At 48.5% G+C, this 17,191-nt stretch overlaps 1 protein-coding gene across 1 annotated transcript in view; it reads left to right on the top strand.

The window, feature by feature from the left end:
* The first annotated feature begins 6,567 nt into the window (after positions 1-6,567).
* The window catches only part of LOC135913597 (uncharacterized), a 75,652-nt gene continuing 65,028 nt past the window's right edge, over positions 6,568-17,191 (top strand). Inside the window, exon 1 of the mRNA XM_065446112.2 lies at positions 6,568-8,048. Coding sequence (XP_065302184.2) covers positions 7,149-8,048 — 900 coding nt within the window. The 5' untranslated portion in view covers positions 6,568-7,148. The remainder of the gene's footprint in view (positions 8,049-17,191) is intronic.

Raw genomic sequence — 17,191 nt, 5'->3', positions numbered from 1 at the left:
GTAATTTCACCTGCTTTGAGGCTTGCCTAAAGTTTCGTTTTAAAAAACCGAGATATTTATTAGAAAATGAGATGACGTTAGTAATGTGTGCGCTCCAAGAGAAGCCATCAGTAAGGGTAACAACAATGCATTCGTAAGACTGCGCAGTTTCGACATGTACGTTATTTATTTTGTATCTGTAAGCTAGTGGGTTACGCTGGCGGAAGAATACCACTGCTTTGCATTTGTGTGAGTTAGGCGTCATTGGTCAGCAATCCCATCATTGTTGCAAGCGGTTAATATCTTCCTGAAGGTAGATTTGGTGAGACGTGTTAGTAATTGTTTGGTAGACGATGCAGTCATCCGCAAACATGCGAATATTGCAGGATACGTGAGTGGCAAGTCGTTAATATATGTTAAGAAGAGGAGAGGCCCGAGAACAGATCCTTGTGGTGCTCCAGAAGTTACCGGTAGGGAATCAGATGTGCTGCTGTTAATAAGGACAAACTGTGAGCGGTTACTAAGGAATGCTTCAATCCATCGCAAGATGTCGGGGGGCACATTCGCCAGAGATAGCTTTAGTAATAATCTTTGATGCGGTACCCTATCAAATGCTTTCGCCAAATCTAGAAATAGTGAATCTGTCTGTTGGTTAATACCTATATAATTATGTTTATTAATCCATATACCAACACCCCCTAGACACGCTCTGAACCATCACACGACGCGGTGTGCGCGACAGCAGCAGCCCACAGCAGCAGTGGGAAAGTCGAAGGAAAAGGCAAAGAAAGTTTCGCTTTAAAATAGCAGCACGATAGCCTCTAATGCACTTCAAGTCGAGCCGGCCGAAAGTGCAGCTCTAAAGCCAGCGCAGAGGATACCGAAAATAGGCTATGAAGAAAAAAATTCGGCGTAGATATCCTAGCATGCTGTTAGCGACAGAAATCCTCGCACGATGAAGGTCGACGTTAAGGCAATTAGCATTGGAGTAATGTAGCGACACGCCCTATTACCGCCACCGAAACGCGTCACATGTGAGCCGTGCATGTAGCAGGGCGCCTCTTTCGCGCGTCGATGATGATGGTCATAAGGTTTACCGGCGTCCTCTTCGAAAGGCGAGGCGATCTTTACAGGACGTGCCACATTGGCCCGCTCTGCGTGCGCTCCGCCCAGCCGTGAGCATCAACATCATGTATAATCTCAAAGTGAGTAGTTTACGATGAAACGAGTTCGCAGTAACAGCGTCTCATTATTCATTGGTCCGCGGCCGCTTAAGTGGCATCCACATAATTTTCCTCCACCACCCTACTCGTCGGGTCGCTCCGCTCCTCTTGGTAAGAATACTCCATCGATACTTCACATTTCTTATGGACACACAGTGCCATCTAGCCGCGCCGCCATCAAGTCCTCCCTTTGCGCGTGTTTGAATATATAATTAGTCTCGAACCCGCGTCGTCATATATCCCCGACAAGATTGAATATACGGAGTGCTTTGTTTTCGGCTACACAACTTCTTTTTTGTTCGGCGTAATTGTAGTCCTTCACTTGAATTACTCGAAGCATATGACATTTCTAGGACGAAAAATATAACTGAAATATTGAATGGCACCTATTGCAACTTACGAATTGTAGCCAGCGAGCTTGCAAGGTATGTAAACTTAAAACGAATTCTGAAGATTGCTCAGGTTCTGAGATATGCGCCGCGAAACTGCATGGCTCTAAATAGCGCTATTATTTCACTTACCACTGTTTTATACACTGCACGATAAAAAGAATTGGAACGGTCATGCATTTCGTGGCACGCTTTGGAAATGAATGTCTCGAATTCGCTCCAAGTACATTCGCCCCGCAAACTCACCAGCTGCAATCCGTATATTGGAATGTGTTGTAAAGTAATTAATTCTAAATTTCATCAAGTCAACTTGAGAAATCTTGTTTTAGTCGATTATGCGTTTCGATTTGTCGTGCAAGTAACGCCGGCCTTTTCTGGTAATCCATCTCAGTTACTAGTAAGAATAGTACGTTCGATGCAGACCTGGGGCCAGGACCACCAAGGAAGAGTGGGACCGAGCTCTACGCAGCTCGGTCCTTGAATCACAGCTCTGGGCTGTCCATCGGGCCCGCGACGCGGCGGAGGGGCATGGCCTCTCTGTCCCGACGTGACAGCGGCCCGCTGCGCACTAATCGTGCGCACCGATGGACCTCAAGAAAGTTATTCATCCATGCATCCGTCTCAATTACTAGAATTATGCTATCCGAGACAGGCGATGTTTCTTTTTTAAATTCTGTATGATCTAAAAAACATACACCAGGTAAATGATGCGCGTTCGATTCAACTTTGCATCGCATAAGGTAAAAAAAAATATTTTTGTCATTTGAGCAAGAGCTTTGTATCCCTGGAGTGAAACCTGATCAGTCATCGTTTCTTACAATAATATAACATGTGGCTTTTCTTTGTGAGTGCGAACAAACAACTGCAGGGTGCATCTTTTATGGTGGAAGCCCCTGCAGTTCCACTGCCAAATCCTAAATTGGGTGTGTGGCCCCATCAATGCTGTATAGAGCACCTTCCGGCGTTGCTACTAGGGTGTCACTGTCTGGTGCGCGGGTGGCAGTGAAGGACAAGTCGAAGCCGCTCTCCAGGAAGCTGTCGACACTACAGAGCGCTTTCTAACTGACACGGGACTCCGGTGCTGCCCAAAGAAATCGGAGCTCCTTCTCTACAGCCCAACTAGAAAGGGCCGCAAGCCACAGAACTGGAAACCCACTGAAATTGACATTAATCTTTACACCAAGTGCGGAGATCCCATTCCCAAGGTCGCGTCCATTCGAATCCCGGGAATGACACTCGAAGAGGCGGGCACGAATAGCATCACCATTCACAATCTAGCAAAGAAGACGGATAGCGTCATCGGTCTAATCAGGCGGGTAGCTAACAGAAGGAGAGGCCTGAGCAAAGAGAATCTGATAAGGCTAGTCCACGCTTTCTGTATATGCCATTTCACGTACGTAGCGGCCATGCACGTCTGGAAGAGGGCCGAGCGAGACAAGCTAAATGCCATGATAAAAAGGGGGATCAAGAGCGCGCTCGGACTACCAAACTACACACGCACCGACTGACTCCTGCAAATGGGTGTTCATAATACCCTGGAAGAGATTGCAGAAGCACAAGTAATTTAAGGGCACAGATTCTCAGGCTCTCCGGCACCAGGGCAGGCAGACGACTCCTGACAGAGACGGGCGTCCCACCGGCCACTGTCGAAGACGCCTACCAGGGCCTTCCGAAAGAGCAGATAGATAGCATCATCATATCGCCCGCCCCGCGCAATATGCATCCCCAGCGTAACGTAGAAAGAAGGAAGGCCAGGACGGTGGTGCTCCTACGCCGCGCGACAGAACTCCCTGGCGGCAGCTGCTTCGTTGACGCGGCCCAGTATGGAAACAGCAACAATTTCACGGTAGTGTCGATCAGTCACAGGGGTTCGACCAATAACGCCGCTTCGGTACGAAGCACGTCATCGCGTGCAGCCGAGCAATTGGCCATTGCCTTGGCCCTCCTGGACGACAAACATGCCAATATCTTCAGCGACTCCAGGGCAGCCATCCACGCCTTCAGCGTTGGCGCTATGTGTAAGGAAGCCTGTCGCATCCTCGACGGCAAAAGCATCACCACCCACACTCTCACGTGGTTCCCCGCTCACATGGGATCTATCATGGGAGGCCCAACAAACCTCAACGAGCTGGCCCACTCCAAAGCACGAGGTCTCGCTTTCCGCGACCATGGAGAACTCCAACGCCGGCCCGCAGTGGTGGAGAACAGTGATCAACCGACCACATACAATGAAACTGCGCAGCACTTTTATCTCGGCAGGAGATACTTTCCCCTTCCACACAAGAACTTAAATAGAGCTCAGGCATTGAGCCTCAGATTATTGCAAACAGGCTCGTATCCCAGCCCGGCTTTATTCCACAAGCTTTATCCCGACACCTATGCCACTAGTTCTTGCAGGCACTGCAATGACATCGCTAGCCTAGACCATATGCTCTGGCGTAGCCCGTCGTTACGAGGCACAGAACAAATCAATGAGGACAAGTAGCTCTCCGCTATCAAGAGCCCCGATGCCGGGGCGCAACTATGGGTTGTCCAGAGGGCCCACGATGCGGCGGTCGGGCATGGCCTGACTGTCCCAACGTGGGAGCGGACCGCAACGCGCCGAGTCGCGTACCTCACGACCTTCATTAAAGTTTTGCATCCATCCATGTCATTTGAGCGGTGCACACAAGAGCGGCGCGTACCTATTGTCGCATTCTCAGTGACCCAAATGGGTTCAAAGGTTAGTTTCGAACGCTGTTCCCTCGGCACGGCAGCCCGATGCTCTTCCCATTAGACCATGGACCTCCTCAGTGACCTTAGTTGGCGAGAAAATGGTTGGAGACAGACAGATAAGTGGATACCGGAAAGTGCGCGAAGTGTCCTAAGAATTATAATCGCGGTAATATAGTCTTGTGTTCTTTGGTTTTCAAGATCAGCGGGGTGAGACATGGAACCAGAAAAGACAGGCTGTTATCGCGTTTTCTTCCATACTCTTGAAATGTGAATAAACCGATCGAGTGATTATCTATTGTGCACATAGGCTTGGCACATTCCAGCTACATAAGAACCATACAGTAATTCAAAAGGACAGTAATAGTTTGATCTGTGCGTTTGCAAGAAAAAAAAGACTGGTTTTGTGGCGCGCTGCAAACTGAAAGGAACATTTTTCTTTGTGTACGTTTTACTAGTTCACTCCATTTTCCTCGAAGAAAACTGCTTGACATAGGTAGCGTATGTCACCGTGACATATGTATGTATGTATGTATGTATGTATGTATGTATGTATGTATGTATGTATGTATGTATGTATGTATGTATGTATGTATGTATGTATGTATGTATGTATGTATGTATGTATGTATGTATGTATGTATGTATGTATGTATGTATGTATGTATGTATGTATGTATGTATGTATGTATGTATGTATGTATGTATGTATGTATGTATGTATGTATGTATGTATGTATGTATGTATGTATGTATGTATGTATGTATGTATGTATGTATGTATGTATGTATGTATGTATGTATGTATGTATGTATGTATGTATGTATGTATGTATGTATGTATGTATGTATGTATGTATGTATGTATGTATGTATGTATGTATGTATGTATGTATGTATGTATGTATGTATGTATGTATGTATGTATGTATGTATGTATGTATGTATGTACACTTCTTCCAAAAATGATCATCAGTTCAAGTTTGACGTGCCATGTTGCCGCACTAACCTTCATTACAATTCCTTCATTACCGCAACAAGCACCGACTGGAACCACCTTCCCCACCTTCCCGCTTCCACTGTTTCAATCGTCAGTGCCAACGAATTAAAAAAAAGCCCTTGTTAACTTCTTGTAATCCTACTGCGCTGCTAAAATATGTTTTGTTTTTCGTTTTGATAACCAATTCCTCTTTGTAATGCATCGGCTTTGAGAGAAAATAAATAAAACATACACCGATACATAAACACGTTCTTTAAGCTGTTCCATCCCCTGTCTACCTCTACCGCGCGACTGGCTTCTCACACTTCACATACATACACCTTTTTCCACTTTGAACCTCCTAATGCTAACGAAAAAAAGAAAAACCGGCAGATCCCACACCTGGTGGGAATCAATGTTATGCGAAGCAGTGTGCGGGGATCTTGCCAAGTTAACGAAACGATTATGAGAGCACCAACACGTAGGCGGCTGTTTCGTGACCTACATGACACATATATGACATTCATGTCATGACCTGTCAGTTATGTCCGTCATACACTCATACACTCTTGTCATACTATGCCAATTTTGGCACATACCAAGTTAGCGAAACGACCATGAGAGCCCCAAGACGTAGGCGGATGAATGAATGAATGAATGAATGAATGAATGAATGAATGAATGAATGAATGAATGAATGAATGCATGGATGGATGGATGGATGGATGGATGGATGGATGGATGGATGGATGGATGGATGGATGGATGGATGGATGGATGGATGGATGGATGGATACTATCAAAGTGGCAAATGTTTGCGAAGGAATGCTTCGTATTTTAAAAAATCGACTTGTGTGCCTTATAGCGGGGGCGGCCACGAAGTAGCATTTGATTCAGTGCTTCACGAAAGCTTCGCTTCAAATATTTCAAGATGGGTGATATATCTGAATATTGTTAATACTACTACTGTAGATGTAAACATCAAAGTAACATTGCAAATAAATGTGGCTCATTTCCTGTTGAACTATAATGAACAAAATTTCTAAATAGCCTTCGTCGGTAGCCACTTGACCAAACTGATCTGACACGTTCAAGTCCGTTGCGCCAGTCGTCATTTACGTATAAATGTGCTTTTATTTGCGTTCGGATAATATCTCTACACATTATAAGAGATGACGAAAACATGTTTATTACCAGGGAAGCGGCAAAGGGGAAGTAGCCCATGGTCCGGGGCTTCTATTACATGACACTTTCTTGTGTTTCGCGGTTTTTATTGTTTAAAGGCTTGGAAAAAGCTTTCACGCAGCGTGTAAGAACAGAAATCGGAATCGGGAATTTTTCAGGACGATCTAGAATTTTCTCATTGTGACTTGCTCTGAATATAATATTTGAGAAGTTGATTAATTAAGAGCACATAATTATGTATTTAAGTGAAATAAAACCAAATAGGCCGAGTTTTTCTAAGCTACGCCACACCACATAAACTTGGTTCTGTTCAGCTACGTGTCACTTGCATATTTTACGTTTTGGCGCAAATTACGTGGGCCACATCGTATACTTGCACTTACTGCACGCAGGCCGCCTTTTGGCGCGTCGGAGGCTCTTGCGAACACCTGGCCCTGTCGCCACAATGCGTCCGGCAAATACAGTTCTTTATCTACAGAATACGCGTGGTAGACCTGATCTCTAATATGGACGGGCCTGCTAAATGAAATTTCACTCCTGCGTCTAGAGAGTGAAGGGTTGATGGGAAAACGGGACCCTTACACAAAGATAAATGTTACATAGCAGTGGAGTGCTGCCTTCTCCAGGCGCGCACTTGACAGAAGGACGACGAGCCTCCATTAGCTGCAGTAAGGTTCCTCAATGGCGGCGGGGGGTACGCTAAGCGGTCCACTTTTCACAAGCGCTGGCAGCGCGGCGGCGAACGACCGATGCAACCTTGAACAATGCCGGTTCCGCGTCGTCAGCGCAGGTACTGACCGGCGGCCTACACCGACGGCGCTCGACGCCGTCACGCGTCGGCACCGCTGGCTGCGTCACGCCCGAGGGGGCACCGACAGCAAGCGCTTCGACGCGAACGCCGACCGACTCAGCTGCGCGGAGCGTCTTTCCCCGGGCCAGTCGTTCGACGGCGAGCACACCGAGAGCAAGTGCGCGGGCGCTGCTCCCTCGCGAGCAGCATGCCGCCGCGATAAGTCGGCCGACTTTCTCTGGTGCGCGTTCGTGGTTCCGAGGGGCGCCGGTTTGCTGGGCCCGGGATGGGTGGGCATCGTGGACCGCGAGGCATCTGCGCCAACTGAAGCGCCGCGGAACAGTGCAGTGCCCGTCGGCGACATGTCTTCCTCGCCGTGCTCGTGTCACCAGCAGGGCGGCCACCAACAGCGAAGCCGCCAATTTCGCACTGAAAGGCCGCTGGGCATCGCCGGTCCAAGACGCGCGCCCAAGCGTCCCGACGAGCCCGGATGGCGACGCGTGGCTCGACGTCGCGAGCACTCGGAGCCCGGGACGACTTCGCGCCTTCAGGGAGCCACTGCGCTGGTGAGACGCTGCCGCGACTTCTACGTGCAGCGGCTTCGACAGTCCGAGCTGCTGAGGAATAAGTGGGCAGCTGCGTCTCCGCCCGGAAGCGACAGCTCATCCCGAGAGGCAGCAGCAGCATGCTCCACGGACGACGACGCGATGGCTTTACCGGACGGTGAAGCCACGTCCACTTGGCGTCGGTCCAGATTTGACCTGGCTATGGATTCGCTCCGCAAGGAAATCGTGAGTTGGCCGTTATAGCTGAGTGTCCGCGTATAGTGCATCACGCGTCGTGTTCTTGGGTCTTTTTCGAGTTTCGTAGTTTTTCATGTGGGCTGATCGTTTGCCTTTCTCGAAAGAAGCGATACCACTAAGGATCGCGTGTATTGTTGACTACTGGCCGTGTTGTACTGCGCCCGTGAAACTTCTGGCGTCAGAAACTTCTCGATGGTGTGAGCTCGTCTCCCAGCCCCCAGTGCAGGTGCACTGCAGGCAGCCAGGCATCTCAGCTTATCTGCCCGGTGGCCTCATTTATTTACAGGGAAGCTGTTGTGTATAGCTACTTTCCAGTGGTGGTCGATGTCCGTCCGTCTACGCGTTGCGTGGACACGAAAAAATTTTCGTATCCAGTTTCTCGTGAATGCTCTGTAGCTCTCAACCTAATGTAGGTATCTTGGAAAAAAATCGTACTGAAATTGGCCGCTAAGACGACTCTACCATTACGCCGAGTTTCATTTACTTGTCTTAATTAGTTAGTTCACAGTGAAGTTGTTAACGCTACAGAATTCCCGTCTGCCGTGAATACATGGTCGTCTGCGGAGGGAGTATGGTTACAGAAAACGGCGTCAACTCTCGTCTTATATAAAAACTGTCGCAAAACAAATTATATGACAATTAGCTGCTAAAACAACTACGCCGAGTTCCATCTACTTTTCTTAAACACGCAATTCACAGCGAAGTTGTAAATATTCTGGAATACCCGTCGGCTGTCAATACAGGGGCTTCTAGGGGAGGGAAACGGACAGCCCCATGTCTGTCCGCTAGAACGAAACTCCAGTCCTTCCAATTTTCATTCAGCTAATTACCTAGGAAGTACGCTCAATCGCAAATTACAAACAAACGCGTCTAGGTTCGTGCACTCCTTTGACTGCGCTCCGGTCAGCGCATATCGTCGCTCGCGTCGAGGCTTGGTTTAACGGCCACCTGCGTCGAATACACACTGTTACCACCAGTGGGCGTTTGTTGCTACGTCACATAGCCGCCTAGGCGATCTTGTAATAATAATAATAATAATAATAATAATAATAATAATAATAATAATAATAATAATAATAATAATAATAATAATAATAATAATAATAATAATAATAATAATAATAATAATACCTATATATACATAGATGCGTCATTTGAGGTAAAACACACCAGAGCTTCTCTGCTCGTCCTTCACAGAATGGAAGGGCTGATTATATTTTTCTGAATAAAGCCCGCGAATTCGTCATGACACGCAGCATCGCTAAGAGCGTTCCTCTGTTCCCCCTTTCTCTCAACTGTAAATTTAGGTAGCGGTGTTTATCTACCCAGTCTTTATCTTCAATAGCTTCAATACCTTTACTACACACGTAAAAAGTCAGGGATAGATAGTGTCGTCGTATAAGTAAGCAATTCCGTTCTCCTTTACATGACTTGGATGTTCTCCCGATCTGTTCAAGCTATGGCTTTTCTCCGCAAGCATATTGTAAGTAGGTCGTTAGGACGCCATGCTGAGCACCTTGCGCTGTTTGTATTCCGTAACTTCATGATCCTGCATTCAGCAGTTCTTGGCACCAACCGATCGCCATCAAGGTGTAAGAGCTTCTAGTGAAGACGTCTTAGGTGTTTCATGTACATGCAGATTGCCAGTATATCCTTTCACATTGTACACGGCATTGGCGGTCCTATGCAAAAATACCACTAAGGAAGATTCACATATCTGTTGCCAAAATAAAGGTCACTTCTGTCGTGACATCAGCAGTTCGCTAACTTTCTCTGGCTCAACTGGAGATGCTCCTGCCCTCCGAAAGTGTAAACCGAGAAGGGCTTCGGGCTACCAAAGAATTAAAAAAAAAAAGATGCTTCAATAAACGTTCCACCAGGTTGGCCTTTCAAGTGCGTCCCTGTAAGAACACACGCACACACACGATACTGTATAAGGACTCAACAATGTTCTCGTAATCTTGCTTCTTCAGTAACTTCGTCTGTACGAACTAATCTACCATTCTGTATTCCATATCTGTAGCAGGGCAATAAGATTATGCTGCAAGCATGCAGTCGTCACACTGCTAATAGAGTCGCGAGAGAGCTTCGCAACTGTGTGTACGTGATTTTCGTCTTCTATATCCGCATCAGTGCCACATACCTAATACACTTAAATTCCTACGGTGAATATTGAGCAGTGGCGTCCGCTCTTTTGTTTTCTGAAGTAAGAGTGCCGTGTACATGTAATATTGGATTGACGTGCCATAATAGCTCACCGGCTTCGCGACCGTAGCTGTAGTCGATTTCTATGTTGCACCTCATTCAGATTTCACTATACGGCGACCCTCGGTTAACATTGCGCCTACGTGGCGCCGTACTCCCGCTGCCGTACCGGGACGAAAATATATACGCAATTTCTCGGCCATGCAGGAAGCAGCAACATGAAGGGTACTGTCATCGATGACGTCACGCATAAGACATGCATATGTGTTCAACGGATGCAGTGGCCGAGCAAAGCAACCTCGGCCGCCCAAACGGGGAGCGCCTCGTGGACACGTCTGAGCGCCTATTTTCGCTGGCGTGCCCCTTTATGTCCCAGAGCTACGCAGGAACTGCAAGAGGCGCCGTAGCAGGCAGAACTTGCGCGAACGTTTTTCTTCTCTTTGAGCATCGTTGCCCCGATCACAATGGATAACTTTTCACATGCCCGCTTCACCATCTCCTGTCCATCTTACCTTTGTTTTGTTTTTGCACGCGTATTTAACTAACTTCGAAACCAGGACCCCGCAATGATTTTTTCAAGATGCATGACAGCCATTTTAAACATTGTTATTTGTATAAAGGCTTTTGATTTCGAGGCTTCATCTTGGCGTGCACCATTTTTTGCACACGCGGCGCTTAAAGCGTGTGTACCGCGGTTACGCGCTCATCGCGACACGATGAGGTCACGGGCGCCACTAACGGTGCGCACAAAAGCGGGCGTTCGGCACTGAAAGACCGATGCAATTGCCCGAGGAATGTGCTATCGACACGGTCTGGATTGCCGACTCGCCGGGACACCTTAGGCTCTCTGGGGCAATTATTCACATGTGGGTAAATCTAGACTTACACCGGGCACATGTACCCATTGCTTGTACAGGAATCGAAAGCAGGCCTCATTTCAGCAACGCACGGAGGCTGCATTACGCCTCCAAAACCGGGTGAATACATGTCGAACTCGCTTGGTGTGTGCAGTGTTACCCGAGCCATTTACTTTTAGAACATGCTTGCATACACTGCGGAGTGAGGTTTCGCAAGATCATATTCATATTTTAATGTCACAGTTGATATATAAAACCGATCGAAGGTGTCCTGTGATCTTGCGTGTCGTTAAGTGTGCGCTGTTATGTTAAGTCCTTGCATCATCGTCGTTCGCAGAACGGTTATGCGTTGATTTTAAGGTAAATATTGGAAATGAATGAATTAGCCTAATGAGTCAAAGCGAGGTTCCGATAGGGTCTCGTCTCGTCTATATGTATAGAAATAAGCAAATTCACAAAATGAATATAAACAAAGAATAAACTTAATGTAACTGAAGGAATGAAGTTATGAACGGTATAGTGATATTTGCAAACGGCGGTATTTGTAGATCTGGTTCACGCTGCAATGATAATGCTACCTTAAACCAAATGCCACGTAGTCTGCTTCAAACAGACTGATGAAAATGTTATGCAACATTCTGTGAAAAACACAGGGTCGCAGGCTAAGCCGTTCAAAATGTATATGGTTGATATAGAAACAAGAAATGGGCTCCCTATGTTAACTATACGTCATCTCCAGAATTTATTTGAAACATTCGTAACTTCGTTGCACATGTGAAACCACACAATGACAAATTATTCCAGAGTCCCCCACTACGGCGTGCCTCATAATCAGATCGTAGTTGCTGCACGTAAAACCCTATAATTTACCTTTTTAATGACAGCTCTCACCGACACTTTATTAATTTATCCATGCACACTGCAGACATCTGTTTCGTCCAAGAGAAAGAGAGAGCTACAGGACAGCATTTTCAAAAACATCGACAGATCTGGGTTATCAATTTCTATCATCATTATATGCCGTCGAGAAAAATAATATCGAAACAGCTGAACTCTTGCAGGAACGCATTACTTTGGAGTGATTAATTCTAGATGATCTGTTAGGTGGTCAGGTAGCGCGTTCACTGTGCTGTGTAAACTACTTCTTCCAAACCGGCAAGGGCCCAGGAAAGTATAGTGACCGCTGTGACGTATCTACTGACAAGTTCTCCTTTCCACACTCGGGTTTGTGGGACTGCGGCGCTGTTCTGACCGACATTGTCGAATTCCGCCCCACTTCTTTCTTCTTCTGTTAATTCATCCAAAAAGGCCGCGATGATAGCGCATCAGGGCTCAAGCTGACAGTTTCCAGTTCCGTTACGTTCTAGGAAACCAGCATATTCGAGAGGAAATTTCGACGAGAAATGTGGACACCGTTGCGAAGGTGACACCGGCTGGCCACTTTGACTAATCATACTCCCGGCGGAGAACGATGTCATGTAAGGACGTGAGCAGGATTTTAGAACTGCTGTGGAGTTCCTAGCGTTGTTTTTCTTCTCTTATCTTGTAGCTTACCGGCGGCATTCAGAATAGCCAGTGACATTCGCTGCACGTCGCAACAGAGAGGGCGGCCGTCATTTTTCTGAGAAAATCGAGGTCGGCTTCCGCGAATTGACTGAGAGCTCCCAGTGTGCTGTGCTGTGGAACCTGCGCGGCCTGGCGATGGTTCGGCAGTAATTCCACAAACCCACTGAAAAAAAAGAAAGAAAAAGAAATCAAGCAGTTCTTTTTTCACCAAAATTTTCAGAACGCGATGAGCCCTTCCTTGATTCAATAGCTGGTAGGCGTGTAACTGTGCAGAGCTGATCCCGCGACGTGCGTTGTCCCTCTGCACGCAGGCCTGTAAAGGCACGTGCAGCCAACGCGTACAGAGTGCTCGCCCGGCGTCACAGTCAAGGAGCCTTTTACGCGAGGGAAGTACTCAGCAGAGAGTGAAAAAGAATAAAAGACAAACAAAAACTAAACAGATGCCGAAGTCTTACTTCACGGTTCATACGAATATTTGAGAGCACAACTGCGGCGTTAATACGGGGCCGTAGGGGTACAGGGCAAAAGAGATTGCTTCAGTGGTATTTCACTGACGTGAAAACGGCCGCATCCGCGTGGCAGTACACAGGGGAAGTTGTTATTAACAAGACGCAGGGAATAACATTTATTTGGACACGGCCCGCACGCTCGTTTAATATTTACTGCTTTCGTCCACACCTATTTCATAAAGATGGACTCATTAAATTCTGGGGATATACGCGACTAAACTGCCATCTAATTATGAGGCGCGCCGTAGTGGTTGACTCCGGGTTAATCTTGAACACGTGTGGTTCTTTACCGTGCGCCTAAATCGAAGTACCGGAGCGATCTTGATTTCCACCCCATTCACAGAGACTCATTCGGGTCAGTAAAGACTACGAGCACCGAACCCAGCCCCCGCGATCTTCGTGCAACCGACGCGGGCATTACAGCTACGACACTAGCATTTAACTTCTGGTTCACCCATAGCGAATGCATTGTGCGGCTCTGGCAGAGAGGGCAGTCCCTTCCGGCAATCTGGCAAGGTCGCCCAAGGTGGACCGCTACGGTCGCGCACAAAGGCGGCGAGGAATGCGGCCGCCGCTGTAGAGACGACTCCCCAAGGACCGCCTGATCCTCCCACTTCGCCACACGACAGCCTGCCCGCTGCGCCAGCGACACCCGCCGCTTGAATCTCTCTGGCACGCATTCGTTCCGCCAGTGCTTGTTCCTGTCTTCTGTGTTTCCGGCCTGTTCCGGGGCGCACTCGTGTGGCATTCAAGCGGATCGAAGCAGCTAGCGGTGCGGCACTGGCAATGCGTTAATTTGCCAGGGTGCACGCATCATGTTTTCTTTATCTTGGCAGTGACACTATTGCAACGCTGAGCTTCACACATGAAAGTACGTGCGAAAATGGCTCGTAATTCCCAAGTATACTTAACAAAGCCCGATGCTTAGCCTAGAGAGCACTATTTTTCTTGGCATACGAAACTGCAACACGAAGAATTTTTAAATAGCAGCCAAACGTTAAAAAAGTATCAGTTCACTTTTGGCAGCGCTGGCACAGGCTACACATGTGTTTAGTTTATGCTCTGCTGCGAATGGCAGCTGGCGTAGAGTAAGGACAGTTTACAAATGCCATTCGGTTGGCAGTGTGGTCTTGAAATATGCTGATACTCCTCCTGGGCGCGCGGCACCGAACAAGCGGCAATGTCACTGTAAGGAGCTTTTGCCTTCAAGCGTACTCACAGTGAAGCAGCGCCAATGACACTACTGCTGTTCGGAACCAGATAACTTGATCTAGCTAAGCAGAATGCTGTGTGCGCGCTACTGACGACCGTCAGTTGCACTTTCCTCGAAGAGGCAGGACATGTGTCGAGTGAGCTCCTCAACATCATCTTGCGATGCGGGCACAGCGGTTTAAATATCGTGGACCCGAGGCATCAAATAGGTGAAACGTAATGCTGCCACACTGCTGTCGCATTTGCCGCTAAATCGCCACTGATCGTCCTTATGGAATTTACGAAAAACAAAGAGTACGCAGCCAATGTGTTCGTGGCGACGTGCTGCCTTTTAGTGATGTGCGCTCCAAACGCGGATCTCCGAACGTATATCACTTGCTCGCGGCAGACACATCGCGCGCTTAGGCTGGGCAAGGGTAACTTCTGACGCAGCCAGGTCGACCTCACCGCTGTGGAAAGCAGCGAGTCGCAGAATACGCTGCACGACGCAATGCGAGCCGATAACCCGACGGTTGCTGGACGTGGGACTGGAGCGAAGAAGGCTGTGCGGGGGCGCGCAGCAGGAACTGTCCTTCACGCGGCGCTGACCGCCCGCGCGTGTTTATGTCGAGAAAGAAAAAGAACAAAAACGCAGCATGAAGTTCCACGGATACATACGAGACTGAAGGGCGCCTTTTTTATAACGAAGTCGCCTTCGTAGTTTCCTGTCAGTAACCAGAACCAACGAACAAGCACACAGCTGAAAGATATATAGGGGGTTAAGCTGTAAAAAAGAAAGAAACGAAAAGTTCGGCAGCCGCCGCCAGGTACCCTGTCGGTCCCTGCGCGGGCGACGCCCACTGCGCGCTGACGTGCGTCCTGCAGTACCTTTAATAATGTTTCTCCAATCCAATTCGGCAAGTGTCACACTCTTGTAACACAAGAAGACGAAAGCCTGATGTACATTTGGTAACATATTAAGTTGTACAATCGGACTTCTTTGTAAGAAAAATCTGCAATACATTAAGGTATACAATCGGGGCCAGACTCCTTGCGAGGCATAACTGCAGCCGCAGTGGGAAGTGTGGCGCTGCGGCGACTTCGGGCGCAGCGGCACGCGCTCCCTGCGCGGCCGCGAGCCGCAAGAGCGTGCACGCTCCTCCATCGCTCGCCGCCGGCCCGGTTTTCTGCGCAACACCACCTGGCGTGACAGCAATGACTAAACATAAAACTCGGCCGACATTGAAGACTGCTTGCGTGTGGTAGTGCGAAAGCGTTATACCGCTTGCAGACCTCGGAACGTCATCAGCGCCCTCGTCATATATGGTGACGTGGCGCCACCTTCTCCGCAGAGTCACGTGCACCGCGCAATGACGCACGCACTATTCAGCGAGATGGCTGCGCACGTGACGTGTGCAATCGGGCACACACCGTAGGCACGCGTTTAGTAAGCCAGAACCGTGGAGCAGCCGTTGCCTCAGGGAAGGGCGCTCGTTTAGCACCCCGGAGGTCCGGGCTCTATTCCCACCCAAACCGAAAGGTGCCAAATTTTCTTTTCAAAGCCACTAATTTACTTTGTTCACAGGAACCTCCCTGTAAAATGTGATGTCAATCCGAGCATTTTTGACGTGTGTTTAATCTTTGGGCTTCTTTGTGAGTTGCAGTTATGCGCCTGCCCGCAGCTGCCCTGATGGTGCCGGTTGAGCGTGGAGGAGGCATTTTTCATCACGCGCAGTACCGCCAAGGGCATCGCCAACATAAACGCCTAAGGCTTTCGCCTTAAAATGCTCGATCAATGCTGGCATGTACAGAAACAGAGGGGGGAGTGTTAAAGTGCACATGCATACGAGTTGACTCATTTTTATTTTTCTTCATGTTTGAATTTCAATCGAACGCGTCTTGGAAAAACGGAAGTTTATCGAACGACGCCAGGAATATATAAGGCGTGGGTGACAACGTCGAGCGCCTGGCGTTTCTGGCGACTCCTGAGGCATCGAACTTGGCTGCGCTGAATGACACGGCTTTCTTCACGATGCCGTCTGGAAGACTGCGTACCTTATTTTTTTTCTTCCCCGCCTTGCGTAGACATCTCTTGCAGTACATTTTTCCTTTCTCTCGTCGACGTTAAACTCGTTCTCCCTCCAGCAAGGTAACGGTTCAGTCAGGCGCCAGCGTTCGATTGCTACTGCCTCTATTCTGCATGGATTTTTCCTTCTAAGTCCCGTTGTACTCGGCGCTTCGGCCGTGCCGCTGTGCGGCCAGTTTCGCGAAGAATGTGGAAACAAAAAATGAATGCGATCACCGCGCACCGCGATTCATTCGCGGCGACGGAGGAGAAACCGCGGCAGAGAAGCGCGCGAACAGCCGCGCGTGCAAACCGGTCGTTGCGCAACTGCGGGACGAGTGCGCGAGCGTCGTCTTCTGTCGCCAAGCGAGCTGCTGGAGGCCGACGTGCTTGGCCAGTGCGGCGAGCGTGCGATCCGGTTATCGGCGGCGCCTCCTCCACGTTCAGCCGGCGCCGTCAGGGCAGCTGCGGCCAGGCGCATAACTGCAACTCACAAGCGCGATAGCTGTGTCGGTAGGCCACACTGCCACAGTTCGCTGCCATGTTGCTTCGTCATCAACTATAATTTACGCATTATTTGTCGAACTACGACGTTATATTTCGCTTGTTACTTCTTTTCACGTCTGTCTTTACCTTCTCAAGGCCGAGTCTTACACACGTTTTCGCTGCCAAGTTTTGCATCTGCTTAATATTTATTTCGTTGATGTTTGTAGCGTCGGAGTCCTTGGCTATCGCTTC

This window comes from Dermacentor albipictus, chromosome 4 (assembly GCF_038994185.2).
Source record: "Dermacentor albipictus isolate Rhodes 1998 colony chromosome 4, USDA_Dalb.pri_finalv2, whole genome shotgun sequence".
NCBI lineage: Eukaryota > Metazoa > Arthropoda > Arachnida > Ixodida > Ixodidae > Dermacentor > Dermacentor albipictus.
This window is presented reverse-complemented; position numbering and strand designations above follow the sequence as displayed.